A 20,400-nucleotide genomic window follows, 5' to 3' on the forward strand; every position below is an offset into this window, starting at 1 on the left:
TCAAATTGCATTTTTTTCGTATTTTAATTTAGTTAAGGTTGGCAGTCAATCGGTGTTAGCTTTAGATGACGCGGAAATTTTATTTTAATAGTATCTAAAATTATTTAAAAATAATTGTAATTTAGGAAATTGTTTAAACCATTGAATCATTAAGGAATAAAAACATTAAAAGTAGAGAAAATCAATTAACTTTAAATTTAAAAAAGATCTTAATTTTTAACACAAAAATCTTCACTCACCTTTGACGAAATGGATATCTTGTACAACGTTAACACTTTCTTGTTGTTTATAACCCGATATAACACAACAAAACTTATTTATTTTAAGAGAAAAAGTTACTTTCATTTAAACGCAACCCAAACGACTTTAATCACAACAATGACATAACCTAAAACGCCAAAAAAACTTTTTTCCTCATTTATTTGTTTAAGGTTGGCACAATTGAAATTGATTTGAAAGTGAATTTAAATAAAAATATTTATATTTAAACAATCTGCACCGATTATATTTATAATACACATACAATTTACTTTATTACTACAAATAAAATTAAAAAAATCAACAAAATCCCCTCCAAGAATCTCGTGGACCAGCGGAACCTCTTCTCCCAACTCTTGGTTGTTGCGTTTTCGAAGTAGTCGTAGTAACCCTTGTAGTTTCCATTTGACCACCCGCGGCTGGGTAACATTCGGGTGGCGTTTTCGGTGGTGAATAATGAAAAGCATCCGCGTCTTGTTGCACTTTTGGGCGTTCAAATTTGTATTTTTTCTTAGTTTTAGCCATTCGCTTAGGAACGGCTCCAGTTGAAGGAGTCGCCCCCCGATGACTCGTAACCATCGAAACTCGACTTGCATCGGCTATTAAAACTTCGGTGGCGTGTGATTCTTCAATTTCAGCGGCAGTTTTTGACCCCCAATTTTCGGGGGGTCGCATATCGCGTTTTAAAATTTGTTTTGCAATTGGGCGTTTTTCAACAACGGGGGTCATAGCTTTTATTTCATCGGTTTCACGAATCGCTCGTTCTTGTTCAACCATCGATTTTTCAATGGATGTATTTACGATTTCTAATTCTTCTTCGAGCGCTTCTTGGGTTTTTTCTAATTCAATCCTTTTATTCTCGTTGGCCATTTCGATTTCGCCCGCTTTTTTCATTTGCTCTTTTTGGCGGAATTTTAATTCTTTTAGCCGGTTTATTAGGCGCTTATTCTCCTCGCTTAATCGATCTCCTTCTGATCTTAACCACATTAAGCGGTGATAAGTTTCCTGTCTCATTTGCATGGCTTCGGATTCTTCGTCGATTTTTGCGTCGGGAGCGAGCGGGAATAATTCGTCGAGGTATTTTTTTTCGTTGTAAAACTTTTCGAAACTAAAATTGGACGTTAATTCGTAAATGTCGTCGATGGCTCGCATCATTTTGTCGGTATATTGAGCGTGGCGTTCTTTACTAGCTTTTGTTAGTTGGACGTGTTCGTTTATGAGGACGTCGCTGATGTCTTGCGTCATTGTATCGTAAACGCGACGCGCCATGCTTCGAAAATGAGATAATTCGTTAGCTAAGATTGTGCGTAAAACTGTTCCGTTATCTGCGGTGTACTCGGAGATAGCTCCAACAAATTCATGGACGGTTATTTCTTGATCGATCATTCCTTTTAGGATCTCTTTAATCCCTCTTAAATCTTCTCCTTCCGGTGCGTGTCTTCGCCGAGTTTTTGCTTTCAACTTTTCGAGCTCTTCAAACACTAAAAATTAAAATTAATTTAAATCAAACTAGATTTTAATCTAATTACCATCTTTTTTTGGTATGTTAACGCTTAATGCGGGTAACTCGTATTCCGGAGGGGCCCTTTTTCTTAGTTCTTGTCGCTTTACAACTTCTTTCGCGGTTTTTTTCTCATCTTTCGGCGGTTTTTTTCCTCGACTAACCTGAGTTTTTTCTTCGCAAGTGGGATTAACGCATTTTCCACTTGATGATGTGGGTCTTGCACTGCGTTTTACGCTTTTTTGAGATGATGATTGCGCAACTGGTGGACCTGGTCTAATTAAAAAATCAAATCACAACCAAAAAAATATTCTCAATTAATCACCTAGCGCATAAACTTTGAACTCTCCCCGGCTGTTGTCTTGATGAGGTTCTGGATGAGACCCGGGGAACCCCTGTGGGTGGTCTACAAGGATTTCTAGACATTTATTTGATGACTGACTTTTAGATCCACAAACACATCGATAATAAACAGAGACAGTTTAAAAGGGTGATGCAAAGTAACGCGGGTACCGGTACCAAAAATACGAACATTATTTATTTATTTTTGTTGCGAAAAGTATTCCGTCAATCACTTTATAATTTTGACACTTGTCAACACGAATTAATTTTGAACCTCAATCAAAACAATACTTATCGATTATGTCGGACGTAGCATAAAATCGCGGTGCATATTCCCAAACATAACAGAACCGGCAAAGAAATTACGTAATAAAGCATTTTTTTAAAGAAAATCTTCGCGAACTTAAAAACGATTTTTTAAACGTCAAATTAATTTAATGACAATGACGTGTGTATGTTGAGACTCTCACCGCTAGATGGAGCTAAATTAATTTAAATATATTTAATAATAATGATTAAATAAATATCAATAATTAATAATAATAATGATTTCATTAAGTTAATGGTATTTTTATAGTGTTTATTATTTTCTCGAATATCAGCGACAAATGGATTTTTTATTAATAATTTTTTATTATTAATCATATTTTTGAATACCCCAGTAAATTTTATCAATTTATTTAAGAATATAATTAATGAATTAACAATTAGTGTTAATAGCTACAACATACTCCATCTAGCGAAATAATCTTGTAAACTGTCAAACGTCAAAATATTAAAGAAAATTAAATATAAATTTTAAAATATGGAGGTTAATGTACGATAAAAACGATCAAATGGGACTTCCTGTTGATTATCCTTTTATATATTCGCGTAGGAGAAGAGATAAAAACGAAATTTTCAAAAAAAAGTTCCTCTATAAATTAACTCCCAACGATTTAACACCGAAATGATGAATCGAATGAAAAAACTGTTTTTATTCCTTTTATTGTAAGTAAATCGATTAATTTTTCGTTCCTTAATAATTTTTCTTTTAGAATATTTTTGAATTTTCCCAATAATTTATTATCGAAACGATTTTGTTCAACTTCGGAATGTTTTTCATCCGGATTTCATTTGAATCAATCGTTACAAGTCGAAGTGGACCCTTGCGAAAATTTTTATCAATTTTCTTGTGGCGATTACAAAGTGAAATCGAACAAGCCGAAACATGAATTGTTTTGGAATCATTGGACGAATTCGGAGAGAATATTGAAAGAAAAAATTATTAAAATGATTCAATTAGAAATTAATAATGAAACGATGTTGGTGGTGAAAAAATTTTATGAGAATTGTTTAAAAAATCTTGATTTTACGAAAGATTTAATTGAATTAATTGAAATTTTTGGAGGGATACCGTTAATTAAAAAAGATGATTGGAACGAAAACGATTTCAATTGGTTGTTAATTAACACCGAGATGATTAAGCTGTTCAAAATGTATCCTTTAATTAAAATTAACGTGGAAATCGATTTTAAAAACACATCAAAGTACGCTTTATACGTATGAGTTTTATTTTAGATTATTTCAAAATGTTTTTCAATATTTTATTTTTTAGTTATCACCCCCCAATTTAAATTTGCCGAAATACATTTTATTGAACCCAATGGGGCACGAAAAAGAAATTTATTCTTATAAAAAGTGGATTATAAACTCGATCATTTTTATGTTCGATAAGAAGATTAATTTTAATGAAATCAACGAGATCATTCAATTTGAGGTTAAGTTAGCTCGATTAATACATAGAGGGAAACAAAAACGGGAAGTTTTAAAAGTTTTTAATAAGAAAACTTTAATTAATTGGACCGAGTATTTAAATATAATCTTTTTTGGGTCAAAAACGAAAGTTATCGATGAAGATTATATTTATTACAACGATTTCGTGGTCAATTTATTACGATTAATTCGTGAAACGAAGAAATCGACGGTTTCGAATTATTTAATGTGGTGTTTAATTAAAGAGTTTTCGAGGGATGTTTCTGTTGAGATGAAAGAGTTTAATTTTGAGGTTAATCGGGCGATTTTAGGGGTTAAGTCGGATGTTCCTCGGAATGAGGAGTGTGTTTCGAAATTAACCGAGTTCTTTGGGGGTTATTTAATTAATTCTTATATTAAATATTATTTAAAGAATGAAGATTTCATTAAGATTAATCGAATCGCCGAGAATGTTAGAGCTAAATTTGTTGAGGTTTTAAAAAATAATAAATGGTTGAGTCCTCAAACTAAAAAGGTGGCAATTGAAAAAGTGATTGGGGTTAAGTTTTATGTGGGTTATCATGACGGTGTTGATGTTTTTTATGGGAATTTAACGAATAATAATTATTTTGGAAGCCTTTTAGAGTTAAAAAGGGATTTGGTTGTAAGGCACTTTAATAAATTTGAATCAAAAGTGGGAATTGAGTAAGATTTTAACAATTTAATTTTCTTTCTGGAAATGATTTATTTTAGGTTTCCTGATAATTTATTTGAAGTAAATGCTTATTACAACGTTTTACAAAACTCAATTAGTAAGTTAATTTGAAACGTCAAATGTAGGAATTTTTTTCGCCAATTTTAAGTAACATTTAAGCAAAATATAACCTATAAAATTTAAATTTTTTTTTAGTAATTTCGGTCGGATTGTTAGAAGAGCCTTTTTATCACCGAGATAGACCAGCGTAAGTTTTTATTGTTTCTTTTTTAGTTTAATGATTAGTTATTTTCTTAGTGTTTTAAATTATGGGTCATTAGGAACTTTAATCGGTCACGAATTAGCTCACACTTTAGATGTAACAGGTCGCAAATCAGATAAAAGTGGGAACTTAAAGAGGTGGTTTTCAATAAAAGACGCAAAAATCCACAATAAACGAATGGAATGTTTCGAAAACCGATATAAACAAAATTACAATAACCAATTCCAAGATGGGATTATCGAGAATATGGCTGATATCATTGGGTTGCAATTAAGCTATGATGCTTATGTATCAAGTAGGAAAGTGTTTGGTGCAATCCCGTTTTTAGAAACGTTTGGGGATAAGGAAATTTTTTTTATGTCTTATGCACAAGTAATGTCAATTAATTTTTATTTAATTTAAATCCTTAAAACTTTTTTTTACATAGACTTGGTGTGAAATAATTCAAAACGATAGTTTAGATATTTTACAAGATGAGCACCCTCAAAATAAAATTCGCGTTTTAGAGAGCGTCTTAAATAATGGCAACTTTTTAAAAATTTTCCAATGTAGGGATGAAACGTCAAAAAAATGTGATCCAATTTGGTAAAAATCACAAGTTTTTTTTAAACAAATAAAAACATTTATTTTAATTGATGTTTATATAATCCTAAGGGTATTTCTTATACAATTACACACAATTAGTGATAATAATAATCTTTAAAAAAGTTAACCTCAAAAAAATTAACATCAAAATACAAAAACCAAGACTAGAACCGTTAGAAAAATACCATAATTTTTAAATTTAAATAATAACATATAAAATCAATTGAATTAGAATTTAGGGGGAAAAAATCACATTTATGTCATTATTCTGGTAGCTTTGGAGACATCACAGGAATCGGTAAATCCTCCATGTTTGGTATCACAAATATTTTCTAAAAACAAACCAAATTAATTTTAATCACTTTCGTTTGATTACTCACTTGGAATTCTTTGTAAATAATCTTCTCTATCCAACTAGTAACCCGAAGGAAACTTATATTTCTCTCCCCCACGATGGGGCAAGCTGAAATTAATAAATCCGGTGGGGTCCGGAACCCAAACCAAATCCGATCGGACGGCGGTGGTGGAATATTTAACACCAAAGTACCAATACATCGTTTAAATTCTACTTTTAATCGCAAGTCAGTATTGGAAATATCTTAAAAAAAAATAACCTCAAAAAATGTTTATGTCAAAAAAAAACCTTAAAAATAAATTTTTTTTAACAAATTAATTTTAATTAATTTATTTATTTACCTTGCATAGCTTTTTTAATATATCTATTTTCTGATGCGACTTGAAAAATTTTCGACTCCGTAATTCTATCAACCATTTTCATAATTTTTTTGCTCCGATTCCCCGCCGCCGGTTTAACTTGATCTGAAACGGAAGTCGCGTTTGTTTTACTACTATCCTCATCGGTACTACTCTCGGCGGAATCATCAACATCGGAATGGAAAATAGCCGATTTACCTTCAACCCTCTCAATTCCTTAAAAAAGAAATTATAACCTCAAAATTAAATTTTTATTTAATTTATTAACCACCTTCAACATTTTGTTGTTGCGGTTGTTTCAACTTTAACAAATTCACTTTCGTCTGTAAAATAACCACAATTAATCCTTCATAGTTTATATCTAAATCCAACCAAAGCCCTCGATCGTTTAATTCTGGTGATGTTTTTGTTCCCTTTATAATCGGTGATGTTGTTCCTAAATTTAACTCTTCACAATTTAATTCTTGTATAAAATAAGGAAGTTTTATGGAAGCCAATTTCCTCTGGATTCTCTCTTTCATTTTTAAAATAACTGATTCTTCTCGAATAGCATCAAACATAACCCGAGTTATCAAGGAATTTATCCATAAATCATTGTAATCATTAGAAAGTTCCACTTTTTCTTTATGCGATTTCATATATGTTGCATATTCTTCTTCGAGGGGGGAAGATAAATTACTTTCTTCGGAATTTGGGTGAGTTGCAGCAATAAGTCTTCGATACCAGTCTTCTTTTTCACGATCGGTTCTACCAAAAAGATAAATCCGAGTTTGTTTTGTATCTAAATTCATTCCATTCCAATCTAAATTCGTTTCTTTCTCATCTTCATCGTTATCTAATTTATTGTCCTCATCATCAGATTCTTCAACATCGGTGAATTCGTCCTAAAATCAAAATAGAATTAAATTAATTTAAAAAACAAAACGTCTCCTTACCATATCATCGGTTGTATTAATTTTTTTTGAATCCCCTTCATCGCTTAATAATTTTTCGTATTTAACACTTTTTCCGTTAACCTCAACATTTTTCTTTTCCAAACTTTCCTCGCCTACATCTTTTATTTTAACACATAATTGATCTTTATTTAATGTTATACAAATTGGATATTTTTTACTCCAATATCTAAAAAGAAAAACATCTTTGTTATTAATTAATTTATTAACGAAAATAATTGAGATTTTTTTTTGATTTAATTTTAACAGCTCGATTTTTTTAAAGTCGGTAAAATAGAATTCTACTTTTTTTTAAAATTAAATTAATTTAAATAAATTCTTTTCTCACCTAATTTTAGTAATCCCATCAGGCAACAAATTAATTTTAGCATCCAAAAGATTATAAATCCGATGGGCGCTAAACGTAGCTTTGTGTTCGTTCTCATTCCACATAGCTCTTTTAGGAATTTTATGCTTAGTGTTGCTAATTCGTAAAAAATTTCCTTGTAACCTTAAATAAACCGACTGTGTGTCCATAACGTGATAAGTTTGCGGATCATATTCATCGGGGAACTCGTTCATCCAGCCGTTGTATTTTTTTAATGGTTGATATTCTCGAATGGCCGGTACCTTAACAATTTGTACGTTTTCTCTATTTGTTGTTAAATTTTTGGTTTCTTCGTTTAATTTAAAGTAAATGAAAGCAACTGCAAAAGCTATTAAAACCCCCATAATAAACCCACTTAAATAACTAGATAATGGAATGTAATAATAAAAAAGTGAGGTTAGGATTCCTATTAAAACCGATTGATATTGTTTTAAATAATCCTTCCAGGTGAAATCAACAGGTTTTGGTCGCAAATCAACGAAACCAATTGGACTAAACACTGTGTTACATTTGTATACATTTTTTTCATTTACGATTTCTGCTCGGATTTCATCTCCAGTGATTTGGTTTATATTTAAGACATTCTCTTCTTTGTCCAAGTTAAAATTGCTCACATTTAAATCAGCTAAAACATCAATTCCACTTTCAACCTCTTCATCTTCCTCGGTAATCTTTTGTATAGCTTCGACAAACTCTAAATTTACAACACCTTCTTTTTCCTTTAACGTATTTGAATTGATCACCTTGTAACGTTGCTTGATACCTGTAGATTTAGTCTGATTTTGATTCTTCTGACTCGAATCTTTCTCCAACTTGTCTTGCTCCTCGGATAACGAGCGTGTGTTATCGTCATCGTCATCGCTTGACATCTCAACTCCTTCGAAAAGAATTATTTTCCACTTTCTTTTTTTTAATTTATTTTATTTGTTAATTTATAAATTAAAAGATTATTTTAGTTTCATGCAAAATAAGTTGATTTTATATTTATTTAAAAAAATGACATTTCAAATTTTGAGGTTATGTTGAAATTAAATTTTGAGGTTATGTTATAAAATCAACTTTTAATTAAGCGAAATTAAAGATAAATTAAATTAAATTGTTAGTTTTCGGTTCTATTTTCTAAAGGAGTTAAGAAGAAGCTCATGCAATACCAAGTTGTTTCTTAATTTAAATCTTACCTTCCATTGTTGAAACAAATCCGCAAGTTCTTGAAATACTACTTTCCGAAACTTCCTCGGAATCTGATAGACTCGAATTTTCTTTGCTATCTTTTGTTTTTCCCGTTTTCGGGGAACCTTCCTCTTGATTTTTGCTTTTGTATTCAGTGAATTTTACCTCAACACTTTTCGTAATTTTCCCTCGAATGTCGGAAAGAAATCGCCAAGGATCTGAAGGAGGTGAGGCATCTTGTTGGACATCTACACTTGTTGATCGCTTTCCAAATGGAAGAATTGATCTACGTGGGCTACCTTCTACCTCAGATATTTTTTCTTTCTCTATCAACACTTCCGTTTGAGGCTCATTATCTTCTTCGCAATCAAATAATTCATCAATCTCTTCAGACGTAGCATTAAATCTTATCGACATTGAAGAAACTGATGTATTTATAGTTTTACCTAGGATAACAAAAAAATAATTCATTTTAAAAGCAAGGTTATAAAAAGAAAGTTACCTTTCAATTTCCCCAAACCGATTTTACCACCTTTTTTATCCATCATACGCATTTACTACAATATTGTTAGTGATATTAGTAAAAAGAGAGAAGCGTTAATAAGAAAGAAGCTGCAAAAACATGACTCAGATCATAACCCAACTTTTTTTTGTTAATTTACCTTTATTATAATCCATTCCGAATTTATTCAATTCTTTTCCTAATTACTCAGCGCCTAATACCGAAATAAAAACGCGATTAACATCCCTATTGTTCTTTTCTAATATTTATCTAATCTACACCTGTCAAAAATCTAAAACCTTTTGTTGAAACGTCAAAACAGAATAGATATCGTCATTATCGACCCAAAACATAACCTCGATTTCCTTTTACTAATCTTTATTTAATTAAATTTAAATTACAAAATCAAAAACATTAATAGTTAAGCGTTTACAGCGAGGTGCTTATGCACACACTCCTCTTTATTAATTAAATGAGTCGTTTTATTCACCAATTGCATTAACGATGATAAATCATGTGCCCAATCGTTAAGTACATCACTTGGATCTTTACTTTGTTGGAAATGAACCACTCCCGAAGGACGATCGGTTTTTGCTTGTACGCTTTTATTAACAACCATTTGCGATAAAAATTCTTCAGTTTCCGCGATGCTTAAATCTAATAATTCGGCCATACGGGCTACTTTAATTCTGGTGTAATATTGGGCCATCACACGGATGTTGTGTTCAACAACACGGCTTCTCATATCCTTCCAGCGTTGTTTAGCTTGATCACTTCCGCTAAAAACATTCGTTCCTTTTAATGCTTCTTCGTATAATTCGCATAAGCCCGACCATTTGATTAATTCCGGAGTTGTAAATAATTTTAGGAGTTGTTTGAATTGTGGGATTTCCTCGAGAGCTTTATCACTTAATACTCTATGGGTTAAATCAGATTGTTCATTATCATATGGGGCCAAAATTAGGTATAAAACAACAGCTTTTGTCGCTTCTTGACGATCGGCGGGGACATTTTGCACTGAAGGAGTGTTGAGAACAGCTCGGTAATGTTTACAAGTTGCTAAATAAGAACCATCATGTTCATCAAGTTGCATCATTAACTTGTAATATTTTAATTTAAGATCTTGTTGTTTTTCGTCTTCGAAAAATTTGGTGTTAATTTTTTTCGAAATAATCTGAGTACGAATGTAATCTTGTTTCGCCAAACATAACCTCATCTGCTCTAAAATCAACTCAACTTTTTCTCGTTTATCCATCGAGCCGTAAGTTTCAACTTGCAGTTCTTGAATAATGTTAGCGGCTTCCGTAATATTTCCCTCCTCTTCACGAATTTTAGCTAATTTATGAGTTAATCGAGCCCGTTCAACTTCAACGTAAATCTTCCCTTCCGTTACTTGTCTTAACGTATCGATTAATTTAACCTTTGTTTCTTTATCAGGGGTTTCATCAACATAAACACAACATTCTTGAACCATTTTAGCGACGGCTTGTTTTAATTGCGAACGGCGTTTCGAAAGTAAGGTTATGTGTTCGAAAAGGGCATTCCAATTATTAGCTTCTCGGCATATTTGAACGATTGCGACTAAAACTCTTCCCGTTGAAACCATATCGGCCCCCGTTCGAGTTTGTTTCTCGAGGGCGAGGAGGATGTCGAGAGCATCGTGCATTTTACCTGATTTTGCTAGGTTTTTGCATTCTGGGATTTTTTCGTCACAAGTTGAGCTATAATCAACTTCCATTTTAACGATTTTACCCGATTCGGTGGCTATTGATTCCATTTTCGATGTATTTCTTGAATTATTTACTTTGAAATGAGCTGCTTTTTGTTGACAGAAAATTGAGGAGTCATTCGGCGATTTTAGTGATTTTATTTCTTACCTTTTATTGGGTTGGTGGTAATTTATTTAATAAATTTATTTAAATTAATAATTTTTTTAATGATTTAAACTCATTTTATTACGCAATAATTAAAATTGATTTATTATAATAATAAATTTATTAATTTTAATGATTTTACGAGATAATAATTAAAATTTAGTGATTTCTCCTTTCGTTCAAATTAAGTTGGTACCATTTTTGACATTTAATCGTCTTCTCCAATTTAATATTATTTATATATTTTATTATTTATAAAAGAATGAAGCACAAAAAGTAAATCAAAATTCGTTTTATTAACACTTTATTTATTGATTTTTCAGAAAATTAAGATTCACCCCTTCAAATGATTCCACACAAAGCGATTATAATCCTTACAAAAATCGTCATCTTCCTAACCCAACAAAGTATGTATTAAATAAATTCTTTTTTAAATCGGATTAATTCAAGATTCTTGTTTAGCGACGTCGAATCTTTAGCACACATATTAAAGGGGATTTTGGGAACTGGAATGGTGGCCCTCCCTGAAGGTTTTTGTTATGCTGGAGGAGCAATGGCAATAATCTACTCATTTTTAAACGGGATTTTATGCACAATGGGGATGCACATTTTAATTTATGGATTTTACAACGTTTGCTGCTTTTATCACCTTCCTGTGGTAACATACACCAACGCAATGAAATTAGGGATGCAATTAGGCCCAGAAAAAATCTCGAGATATAACGAAATATTAGCGTGAGTTAATTGCGCTATCTATTGCGATTTACTCGAATTAATTTTTTAGGAAAATTACAGATTTCTTTATCGTTTTTTATCAATGTGGAGTAATTTGCATTTATATCCTTTTTGTATCGGTTACTTTACAACGAGTAACTAATAATGTGTTGGATAAAGAAATTCCGTTGGGATTTTACATGCTAATAATGGTAATTCCATGCATGTTAATTAATTCGTTGAAGGATTTAAACATTTTGGTTCCATTTTCTTACCTTTCATTATCGATAACGTGCTTTGTGGTGTACTTAATTTTTTATTATTGCTTACGAGATGGTTTACCCGATTATAAAACAACGAGGCATTATTACAGCGACATCAAAAAGTTACCAATGTTCTTCGGAACGACCGTTTATTCGTTTACAAGCGTCCCCGTTGTTGTTTCGGTTGAAAATAACATGAAAAACCCACAAAATTTCCATAAAATTTATAATTTGGGAGTTGGATTTATTATTATTTTATATTTGAATTTGGGATTTTTTAGTTATTGGAGATGGGGCGATGATTTACAAAGTGCAGTTAATCTAAATTTCCCACAAAACGAATTGTAATTGATAAGAAATTAATATAATAATTTACCAAAAGAAATATTTTTAGGCTAGCTAAGCTGGGGAATTATGGCTATGCTTTGGCTATTTTCATTTCAATTGGTTTAAATGGTATAATTCCAGTTCAATTACTTCTAAAAACATCAGTAATTAAGGAATTTAAAGATTCTGGGCACCCGATTCTTTGGGAGTACGTTTTAAGAATCGGGATTATTGTTGTTTGCTGTAAATGAAATTAATTTAAACGCCCCTTAATTAATCCGTGATCTTTCTAGTTTTTATGGCGATTACTATCCCATTGATTGGAGAATTAATTTCGTTGTTGGGGGCAATAGCTTTATCGAATTTAGCTTTTATCTTCCCTGGAATTTTAGATTTATCTTGTAGATACAAGACGGGTTATGGAAGATTTAAATTTTGGGTCATAATCGATTCTTTATTAATTATTTGGGGCGCTTTTGGCTTATTAAGTGGAATTTACGTTAATATTAAGGAAATTTCAATGAAAATCTCATTTAAAAATTGATAGCTTTTTAACCAACTTCACATCAATGATTACAGATTCCTGCAAAAAGAATTAAATAATAAAATTATTTATCAACAAATTGTTAAATCACATGACGATTAACATTAAGATGATTAAGTTTTAAAACAAACAGATATTCGGATAACTAACAAAATTGAAGAATTGTTCTACTTGGTAAATATAACCCCAAAATTTTAGGTATAACCTCAAAATAAGTTCCCAAATTAAAGAGGAACCTATTAAAAATCGTAATCAAATGGGGGATTCGAAACTTTTCGACAACATGATCGATTACGAGCAATACGCGGCTATGGTCACGGATTATTCCTCAAGGTATAATATTTCAAAGATTTATTCTTACGCTCCAGAAAACTTGGCCGGAAAACCTTATAAATATCCTATGTACGGTGATTTTCCCGATACTTACATGTTACGTACTTACGGGAAATGGTGGAATAATAGTAAATCGGCCCAAAAACATTACATGCCTCAAGATCAAGAGGAGATATTTGCCGAAGACTTTATCTCTTTGCGGTAACTAGAAAATTTCTTTTTTAATCAAAATTAATGGAATTAAATTGAAGATTTGATGAAGCTGTCGTCCCTCGAACGATTATAATTTATGAGACTTATAACCCAGGAGCTGTGGTGCGTATTTGGGGTCGAATACATGGTGATAAATGGCATGTTTTATGGGAGGAAACTCCTACGATTCATCCCCAAACCTCGAGGAAATTCACAGTAGGAATTCAAAATTATATGGGGATTATTGAGTAAAAAAAGAAAACTAAAAAGGAAAATTAGTTGACCCATTAATTTCAGTGAATTACGCTTAGATTTTAATCAACACTTATTGAGTTATTACACCGGTTTAGACGCCGTTTTGTTATGTGGAAAGAAACCGAGAACGATTTTACAATCGAATTTGTTACGAACAGGATATTTAGGTGTACCGAGAAAGGAAATAATCCAACAAAAATATGTTTACGATGACTCGAAGGCATCTTATTTCTCACATTTACCTGTTAAGTCAAAAAATTACCATCAATAACATTTGAGGAAATTAATTAATTTTAGGACGAAATAATCATCAAAATTTTTAGTTATTTAGATTTAAAATCGTTAAGCCGATGTGCGCAAGTCAATAAAACATGGAGTGATTTAGTTAATGATCCAACGATTTATCGGAATTTAAGTTTAAAGGTAAATTAACCGAAAAAAAAATTTTACCTGAAAATTTTTTAATTTTAGAAATATTGGGATAAAATCAATAACACCGTTTTAATTTCATTAATAAGAAAGTGCAGAGTTTTAAAAAAATTAGATTTGAGTTGGTGTGGTGAATCGGATACAATTTCCGAAAAGGTTTTTATGTGGTTTTTAGAGGAATGTTGTCAAAATTTAACGCATTTATCGTTATCACATTGCGTTTTTGCTCAAAAGAATTCGTTACAACTCATTGGTAGGATTGAAACATTAACTGAATTACGATTAAGAGATTCCCAAATCAATTCTTGGTCCAATTTGTTAAACGATAAACTACATAACTTGGAAACTTTAGATTTATCGACGACAAAAATTACAACGGAGGTCTTAATCGGTGTTTTAGCACAAAACGCTAAATTGAAACATTTAAATATTGATTTATGCGAGAATTTATTAACGATTGATGCGATAACCCAAACCGTTGCTACACACAACTTAGAATTAATTAGTTGGAGTTCGTGGAAAACTCACACAATGTCTGTTGAAGGGCTCGAATTATTGAGTAATTGTAAAAAATTAGAAGAAATTAATGTTGGGTGGTGCTCGATTCCTCAAGCAGCGATGGTTTCGCCTGGTGTTATCGAAGTGATTTGTGTTAATTGCACGCAATTGAAACGATTAATTTTATCTGGGTGGAGGAACGTAACTAATCACAGTTTAATTCCGATCGTTTATATTTGTAGGGAATTAACGCAATTAGATTTATTGGGGATTAAGTATATCTCATCAGATTTTTGCGAAAAATTATTGATGTCATTGAAAAATTTGGAATTATTAGATGTTAGTTTTTGCGAATTAATCACTTCACAAGATGTAAGTACACCAAAAAATATGAAGTTAAAATTTAATTTTTTCATTTAAGATTTTACGTTGGAGAGTTTCTTACCCGAACGTAGCCATACAAAGAAGTTGTGAACACACAATAGCAACTCAATTATCGTTAAATGAGTTTATTTAAATTCTATAAAAATTTTATTAAATATATACATTTTTAGAAAGAATCGTGATTAATTTATCAAGTATGACACAAAAAAATTACTCCCACTCTTTGTTTATTTATTTACACTTTCTTTTCTAACTCGTAGATTTGCAACATTAATTCCGATTTTCTATTAATTTTCTTTAATTGATCCGGATCTGGTTTTGATAACTCCCCGTTTTTAACCTTTTCTTCTAAAGCTTCCACTTCTCTTAACCGTTTCTTTAAATTCTTAAGTTTTTTTGTGGGATCGGTGGGTTCTTCCTTTTTATCTTCTGTTATTTTCACATCTTTAACTTTTTTGATTACTTCATCAATTTTTTTTTCAACTTTTTCTTTCTTCAGCTTCTCTTTTTTAACCTTCTTTTCTTCCGTTATAAACAACCCGGGAATTGTTTTGTGAGCCTTAACTCCGGCAGGCAAACTTTCCACGACTTTTTGTTGCTTATTCACCCATTGTTTACCTTTACTTTCGTATAAAGGAACCTCTTCTTGAGGTACATAACCATCTTTGACTCTCCGAGCTTTTCTCCAGGTTCCATCGGGTCTTTGTGAGGCCGGAATAAAAGTTTCACCTTATAAATCAAATTTTAATTAAATTCTCTTTATAACAAGCTAAATTATTTACCGTTTTCTCCTTTTATATTCACTGAAGCATTCATTGTTGCTGATTATGTGATTGTGGTTATGTTTTGAAGGAACATAGGGGTGGTTAAAATTATTTAAAAGAAGTGGGTTTAAACTCAAAGATTAAATTCTTAGTATATTTATATTGAGGGGGTTATTTTTTTGTGGAGAACGCCGAAAAATAAAAGGACGCGAATCAATTTTATTTAACCTCACTTTTTGCGTCACTCAATTCTGATACGTTGGGGTTTTTGTAACCAGTGATTTAGGTTGGTAACAAATTCAAATTTTAAAAATATAAAAATTATACTCATTTTTTATTATTGTTAATCAAATAACCACTTAAAAATGATAATAATTGATACCATCTCATTATAATTTTAGCAGATAAATCAACTTTTAATATTAAATTTAGCCTCTTGGGTGATTTAACCTCAATCGGTAATTATTACAATTTTTTTATTTATTTTTTTTATTACCACAAAATAATCGATTATGAAATGTAATATAACCCAAAAAATATTTGTTTACCGAATCAAATTCTTTAACTATCGCGTTTTACATTCAGATTCATTCAATATTGCCTGTTGAAATCACAAACAAAAAAATGGTTAAAAATAATTAAAATGAGTTCTCCAAGACATAATTTATTAAATAAAGAAGCAAAAAAGGTAAATATAGTAATAATAGCAACAATTAAAATAATTATTACATAAAATCTAACACAAAATTTATGCAATTTCTTGCAACTACGTCAATTTGGGTTGCCTACCTTAATTATTGCTCCAAAATAAAAGTTAAAATGTTCAAAGTACAAAAAGAATATCTTCAAATAAGACCATCAAACACATTTTTAACGTTCATTAAAAATTGTGCAATCGACTAAAAGTATAATTGAAACTTAAAAGTTTGAAGAAACTCCTTAATCTCATACATGTGCGTTTTAACCTCAAAAAAAAAATTTTTTTTTAATTTAATTTCCTTTTTAGATGACTGAAGAAACATGGACCACAAAAATGAAAGAATATCTCCAATTAATAACCGTCGAACCAACCATGATTTTTTATATGATGGCTTTTATGATTACCTCAATCGTTGAGCAAGCCTTTTTTGTGCACAAAGCATGCACCGTTAATCACGGCTTCAACGAAACCGTTTGTGATAACTTAGTTGAAGATCAATATAAAGAATTGAATAAAGAGGTTCAATTAACAGTTTCCGAATTCCACCAATGGAACGATATAGCAGGCCATCTCGGCCAAATAATTTTAGCTTTTTTTATGGGGGCTTGGGCTGATCGGCGCGGACGAAAATTACCTTTAACTTTGGGATTAATCGGAAAATTTTATTACTCAACGATGATAATCGTTAATTCCCAACAAAAAGATTGGCCCGTCGAATACATCATTTACACGGCAACGATACCTATGACTATAACCGGGGCTGACGTCGCTATTTTCGCCGCTGCGTTTACTTATATAACCGACGTTTCATCACCGGAAAATCGAACGTTACGAGTTACAATTTTAGAAGTTTGTTATTTAGCTACAATGCCAACAGGAATTGCTTTGGGTTAGTTACATAACCTCACTTTAAATAATAATGTGAGGTTAATTTTAATTTTTTTTTTAGGAAAAGTTCTTTATAGCAACGTAACAAATAAATCGTACTCAATAATGTTTACGATAAACGCTAGTTTATTATTCATCGGAATAATTTATACCCTTTTAAGATTAAAATGGAGAACGAACGAAAAGCAACGTCCATTAAGTGAAGCAAATAACATTTTCACAGATTTTTTCGATTTAAACCACGTTGTACAAACATTCCAAACGATTCTAAAAAAACGAAGGAACCGCAAAAGAACTTATTTATTTTTATTAATATTCGCAATGGCTTTTTACACATTCCAAAGAGACGAGAAACCCATGATGTATCTTTACGTGCAATTAGTGCTAAAATGGGGCTTCGATCAGTTCAGTAATTTTAAAACTTACGTCTCAGCACTTCAAGACGTCTTTTTATTATGCGCAATTCCTTTAATGAGTAAATATTTCGGATGGAGAGACACTTACATTATGTTGTTTGGTGCTTTGTGTCACTTGATTGCTAGAATTTTTTATGCAACCGCCCAAGTTGGGTGGTTATTATACATTGGGGGAGCTTTTGCAGCTTTCGGGCCGGTTGTAGCCCCCGTAATAAGATCGATCGTCTCAAAGATGATTTCTTCGGATGAGAGGGGGAAGATATTTTCAATTTTAGCGGTAGCTGATAATGCGATTCCTATTGTTTCGGGGACGTTGTATTCTCAGGTTTATAACGCTTCCATTCATACTCATCCGGCAGCTATTTATTATTTAACAATCGGAACACAAGTTATGGTCTTCTTAGCGGCTTTGTATATTCATTTTACGACTACGAACGAGGATTTAATTCATGACGAAACCGATGTAATTGAAAGTTGTATTGAAAATGATGATAACACGACAACTCAAGAAAAAGATTGATTCTAATTTTAGGTTATGTTGAGGGTTAGAAACATTCCTGTTTTTTATTATAATTAATTACTATTTTAGAATAAATACTTTGTTAGAATAAGAATAAATTGATTAAATAATGAATTAATCAATTAAATTTTAAATATTTTTTTTATTTAATAACCAACTTCACCCCAATCGTTTTGTTTTGTTTTTGACTCCTCGGGTGCGCTTCATGTGACGAATTTTTTGTGAAATCCCTGCGAAAATCATTTATTCCAAAAGAGCACTCAAAATAGTTAATTTGGGGCCCGATTTATCATTTAGAATGAATAGGTGGAATACTCACCGGTTTTGTTGAAACTTAAAAATAAAAATTTTCTTCAATTTGTATTTCGTAGCCATTTTAGATGCCGTGATGTCACGTTAGTTCCGATGACAACCACCTGATAACATAACCTATAAATTTAAATTGAAAAGAAGTTAATAAATTATATCCTTTTTTTGATAACAAAAATTACGGTAACTTTTTAAATAGCGCATAATTGGTTGCATAATAAATATATATAATCCTCAATATAATTTCAAGAATCAAATTTTTCTCATAAATAAATTACATACCTAGTTTATTAACAAATATTTATAATCTAATTTAACGTCACTTATAAATTTAAACGCTTACATACTTAATATTAAAGCTCCTTTTATATTTACTTATTAGTTCATATCTCAAATATTTCAAATGTCACGGAGGTCAGTTAACGTTTTATTTCTTATAAATTAAACGGTGATACACTTAATCGAACTTAGTTTCGAATTGCGACGTTTCATAAAGATAACAACACGTGTTCTTTTAACGGTTTCTAACGGTTTTTGAATTAACGTTGTACTTTCAAATAATAACAACAAAAAAAATGATTGAAATTATATTGATGTTGTGTATAATCGTTTTTGTAATCATTTAAAAAATATTATTATGGTAAGAATGATTAAAAAAAGAATAGTTTTGTTTTTATTTAATTAATTTTTTTATTATTTCAGGAAAAATTTGTTGATTGATGTAAAACCATCTCGATTGTGCGCGAAAAGTTGTTGAAACAATCTGAAAAACCTCAAAATCGAATCGTGAAGTATTAAAGATTTTATTTATTTTATTAATTAATTATATAAATAATTTTTTATTTTAGGGGCGGAATTCCTTTGTGATAACACTCAAATTTTATTGGAGATATCTTAAAATTTGTTGATGTTCGACTTGGAAATGGAAAAGAATTTTTAATTAAAAACTTTAAATTTAAATGGATTAAATTTAAAAGCTTTTATTGTCGTTACAAATGGACTTGATATATACTACCTATGTGTTTTTACCGATTAATGGAATGAAGCCGAGGTCGCTTGCGGCCGAGGCAATAGCTTGATGTTATTACGAATTAAGAAATTTCAAAATTTCATCCGGCCAGTGCGCCACCTCAATGTTACCAAGATTTAAGAGACTGAAGCCAAAGTCGCTTGCGGCCGAGGCAGTTGCTTGATTATATTTTATGTTAGTTTATTGATTGTATGACTTGACTTTCAGTCTGTGGGAAACAGTAGATATATATTTTGCTAGCTGTTGTCACTAGTTAAGAAAATGAAGCCCAGGTCGCTTGCGGCCGAGGCAATAGCTTGATGTTACCACGAGTTAAAAGATTGAAACCGAGGTTGCTTGCGGTCACGGCCTCACCTCAATGTTACCACTAGCAAAGAGACTAAAGCCGAGGTCGCTTGCGGCTGAGGCAATAGCTCGATTACGTTTTATGTTAGAGTTTCTAGATTGTAGCATATTGGTGAACTGATATGATGTCATATCGCCGAGGTGGCTTGCGGGCGAGGTGGTGGAATTGATGTATATATCTTCTAAATGTGAAATCTCATTGAGTTTAGTTTTATATTTATAATGTATCAGCTCAGCAATGCAGCTCTCAGCAGAGTGAGGATATATTAAAATGTTATGCATTTAAATTACTTTCCAACACATCAAATGAATGATATTATCTAACATCGCCGAGGTCTCTTGCGGGCGAGGCGCTAGAATCGATTATTTATACCAGCTTTGCGTTGACAATTATATATCAAGTGAGGATAAATGAAAATGTTGTATACTTGGTTTACTTTCCATGATATCAAATGAATGATATCATCACAATTACATTTCGAGCGCCTCTCCCGCAACCTCGGCGAAGTGAG

General features: G+C 31.3%; 8 protein-coding genes across 13 annotated transcripts; 4 read left to right on the forward strand and 4 right to left on the reverse strand.

The window, feature by feature from the left end:
• Window positions 1-476: 476 nt before the first annotated feature.
• LOC111426786 (meiosis-specific nuclear structural protein 1-like) lies at window positions 477-2,541 on the reverse strand. The gene is made up of 3 exons (XM_023061511.2): window positions 2,085-2,541; window positions 1,788-2,035; window positions 477-1,739 (listed from the first exon to the last, which is right to left on the reverse strand). The coding sequence occupies exons 1-3, from the start codon at window positions 2,183-2,185 to the stop codon at window positions 559-561; spliced, it is 1,530 nt and encodes a 509-aa protein (XP_022917279.1). The 5' UTR covers window positions 2,186-2,541; the 3' UTR covers window positions 477-558.
• A 350-nt stretch (window positions 2,542-2,891) lies between these two features.
• Window positions 2,892-5,444, forward strand: LOC111426788 (endothelin-converting enzyme 2-like). The gene is made up of 7 exons (XM_023061516.2): window positions 2,892-3,091; window positions 3,139-3,643; window positions 3,699-4,540; window positions 4,589-4,647; window positions 4,746-4,797; window positions 4,848-5,184; window positions 5,240-5,444. The coding sequence occupies exons 1-7, from the start codon at window positions 3,051-3,053 to the stop codon at window positions 5,399-5,401; spliced, it is 1,998 nt and encodes a 665-aa protein (XP_022917284.2). The 5' UTR covers window positions 2,892-3,050; the 3' UTR covers window positions 5,402-5,444.
• LOC111426787 (testis-expressed protein 2) lies at window positions 5,186-9,444 on the reverse strand. Of its 4 annotated transcripts, none has more exons than XM_023061513.2 (9): window positions 9,264-9,385; window positions 9,104-9,158; window positions 8,610-9,047; window positions 7,393-8,308; window positions 7,047-7,233; window positions 6,383-6,995; window positions 6,094-6,327; window positions 5,778-5,995; window positions 5,186-5,729 (listed from the first exon to the last, which is right to left on the reverse strand). In XM_023061513.2, exons 2-9 carry the CDS (start codon window positions 9,153-9,155, stop codon window positions 5,661-5,663), a joined length of 2,727 nt encoding a protein of 908 aa, XP_022917281.2. In that variant the 5' UTR covers window positions 9,156-9,158; window positions 9,264-9,385; the 3' UTR covers window positions 5,186-5,660. The 4 variants fall into 4 exon arrangements, with proteins under 4 accessions (XP_022917281.2, XP_022917283.2, XP_022917280.2 ...); XM_023061515.2 differs by having other exon boundaries at window positions 7,393-8,194; window positions 9,104-9,213; XM_023061512.2 differs by having other exon boundaries at window positions 9,104-9,213.
• Window positions 9,445-9,464: 20 nt separating this feature from the next.
• LOC111426789 (regulatory particle non-ATPase 5) lies at window positions 9,465-10,971 on the reverse strand. The gene has a single exon (XM_023061517.2). The coding sequence runs from the start codon at window positions 10,878-10,880 to the stop codon at window positions 9,525-9,527; it is 1,356 nt and encodes a 451-aa protein (XP_022917285.1). The 5' UTR covers window positions 10,881-10,971; the 3' UTR covers window positions 9,465-9,524.
• A 213-nt stretch (window positions 10,972-11,184) lies between these two features.
• Window positions 11,185-12,827, forward strand: LOC111426182 (proton-coupled amino acid transporter-like protein CG1139). Its single transcript, XM_023060578.2, has 6 exons — window positions 11,185-11,253; window positions 11,301-11,384; window positions 11,440-11,712; window positions 11,762-12,298; window positions 12,349-12,524; window positions 12,575-12,827. The coding sequence occupies exons 1-6, from the start codon at window positions 11,240-11,242 to the stop codon at window positions 12,823-12,825; spliced, it is 1,335 nt and encodes a 444-aa protein (XP_022916346.2). The 5' UTR covers window positions 11,185-11,239; the 3' UTR covers window positions 12,826-12,827.
• A 71-nt stretch (window positions 12,828-12,898) lies between these two features.
• On the forward strand, window positions 12,899-15,092 carry LOC111426180 (F box and leucine-rich-repeat gene 4). Of its 2 annotated transcripts, none has more exons than XM_023060576.2 (7): window positions 12,899-12,999; window positions 13,042-13,359; window positions 13,410-13,598; window positions 13,648-13,849; window positions 13,903-14,028; window positions 14,077-14,904; window positions 14,954-15,092. In XM_023060576.2, exons 2-7 carry the CDS (start codon window positions 13,082-13,084, stop codon window positions 15,047-15,049), a joined length of 1,719 nt encoding a protein of 572 aa, XP_022916344.1. In that variant the 5' UTR covers window positions 12,899-12,999; window positions 13,042-13,081; the 3' UTR covers window positions 15,050-15,092. The 2 variants fall into 2 exon arrangements, with proteins under 2 accessions (XP_022916344.1, XP_071051733.1); XM_071195632.1 differs by having other exon boundaries at window positions 12,900-12,999; window positions 13,056-13,359.
• LOC111426183 (partner of Y14 and mago) lies at window positions 15,026-15,786 on the reverse strand. Its single transcript, XM_023060579.2, has 2 exons — window positions 15,699-15,786; window positions 15,026-15,645 (listed from the first exon to the last, which is right to left on the reverse strand). The coding sequence occupies exons 1-2, from the start codon at window positions 15,730-15,732 to the stop codon at window positions 15,152-15,154; spliced, it is 528 nt and encodes a 175-aa protein (XP_022916347.1). The 5' UTR covers window positions 15,733-15,786; the 3' UTR covers window positions 15,026-15,151.
• Window positions 15,787-16,281: 495 nt separating this feature from the next.
• On the forward strand, window positions 16,282-18,338 carry LOC111426181 (probable peptidoglycan muropeptide transporter SLC46). 2 transcript variants are annotated; one of them, XM_071195634.1, is made up of 3 exons: window positions 16,282-16,368; window positions 16,687-17,269; window positions 17,330-18,338. In XM_071195634.1, the coding sequence occupies exons 1-3, from the start codon at window positions 16,324-16,326 to the stop codon at window positions 18,202-18,204; spliced, it is 1,503 nt and encodes a 500-aa protein (XP_071051735.1). In that variant the 5' UTR covers window positions 16,282-16,323; the 3' UTR covers window positions 18,205-18,338. The 2 variants fall into 2 exon arrangements, with proteins under 2 accessions (XP_071051735.1, XP_022916345.1); XM_023060577.2 differs by lacking the exon at window positions 16,282-16,368 and adding an exon at window positions 16,541-16,633.
• The last annotated feature ends 2,062 nt before the right edge of the window (window positions 18,339-20,400 follow it).

Source organism: Onthophagus taurus, chromosome 5, assembly GCF_036711975.1.
Source record: "Onthophagus taurus isolate NC chromosome 5, IU_Otau_3.0, whole genome shotgun sequence".
Lineage (NCBI taxonomy): Eukaryota > Metazoa > Arthropoda > Insecta > Coleoptera > Scarabaeidae > Onthophagus > Onthophagus taurus.

Bases quoted from the DNA above. Each gene is read 5' to 3' on its own strand.
- LOC111426786 (XM_023061511.2), bottom strand. From the start codon at position 2,185: ATGTCTAGAAATCCTTGTAGACCACCCACAGGGGTTCCCCGGGTCTCA. The intron at 2,036-2,084 runs GTGATTAATTGA...TTTTTTAATTAG, and splicing joins GTTCAAAGTTTATGCGCTAG to ACCAGGTCCACCAGTTGCGC. The intron at 1,740-1,787 runs GTAATTAGATTA...TTTAATTTTTAG, and splicing joins TAACATACCAAAAAAAGATG to TGTTTGAAGAGCTCGAAAAG.
- LOC111426788 (XM_023061516.2), top strand. From the start codon at position 3,051: ATGATGAATCGAATGAAAAAACTGTTTTTATTCCTTTTATT. The intron at 3,092-3,138 runs GTAAGTAAATCG...TTTTTCTTTTAG, and splicing joins CTGTTTTTATTCCTTTTATT to AATATTTTTGAATTTTCCCA. The intron at 4,541-4,588 runs GTAAGATTTTAA...GATTTATTTTAG, and splicing joins GAATCAAAAGTGGGAATTGA to GTTTCCTGATAATTTATTTG.
- LOC111426787 (XM_023061513.2), bottom strand. From the start codon at position 9,155: ATGCGTATGATGGATAAAAAAGGTGGTAAAATCGGTTTGGGGAAATTG. The intron at 7,234-7,392 runs GTGAGAAAAGAA...TTTTCTTTTTAG, and splicing joins GATGGGATTACTAAAATTAG to ATATTGGAGTAAAAAATATC. The intron at 6,996-7,046 runs GTAAGGAGACGT...TTTTGATTTTAG, and splicing joins TTAATACAACCGATGATATG to GACGAATTCACCGATGTTGA.
- LOC111426789 (XM_023061517.2), bottom strand. From the start codon at position 10,880: ATGGAATCAATAGCCACCGAATCGGGTAAAATCGTTAAAATGGAAGTT.
- LOC111426182 (XM_023060578.2), top strand. The intron at 11,713-11,761 runs GTGAGTTAATTG...TTAATTTTTTAG, and splicing joins AGATATAACGAAATATTAGC to GAAAATTACAGATTTCTTTA. The intron at 12,525-12,574 runs GTAAATGAAATT...TGATCTTTCTAG, and splicing joins CGGGATTATTGTTGTTTGCT to TTTTTATGGCGATTACTATC.
- LOC111426180 (XM_023060576.2), top strand. From the start codon at position 13,082: ATGGGGGATTCGAAACTTTTCGACAACATGATCGATTACGAGCAATAC. The intron at 13,850-13,902 runs GTTAAGTCAAAA...AATTAATTTTAG, and splicing joins CTTATTTCTCACATTTACCT to GACGAAATAATCATCAAAAT. The intron at 14,029-14,076 runs GTAAATTAACCG...TTTTAATTTTAG, and splicing joins ATCGGAATTTAAGTTTAAAG to AAATATTGGGATAAAATCAA.
- LOC111426183 (XM_023060579.2), bottom strand. From the start codon at position 15,732: ATGAATGCTTCAGTGAATATAAAAGGAGAAAACG. The intron at 15,646-15,698 runs GTAAATAATTTA...TTGATTTATAAG, and splicing joins GAATATAAAAGGAGAAAACG to GTGAAACTTTTATTCCGGCC.
- LOC111426181 (XM_071195634.1), top strand. From the start codon at position 16,324: ATGAGTTCTCCAAGACATAATTTATTAAATAAAGAAGCAAAAAAG. The intron at 16,369-16,686 runs GTAAATATAGTA...TTTCCTTTTTAG, and splicing joins TAAATAAAGAAGCAAAAAAG to ATGACTGAAGAAACATGGAC. The intron at 17,270-17,329 runs GTTAGTTACATA...TTTTTTTTTTAG, and splicing joins GCCAACAGGAATTGCTTTGG to GAAAAGTTCTTTATAGCAAC.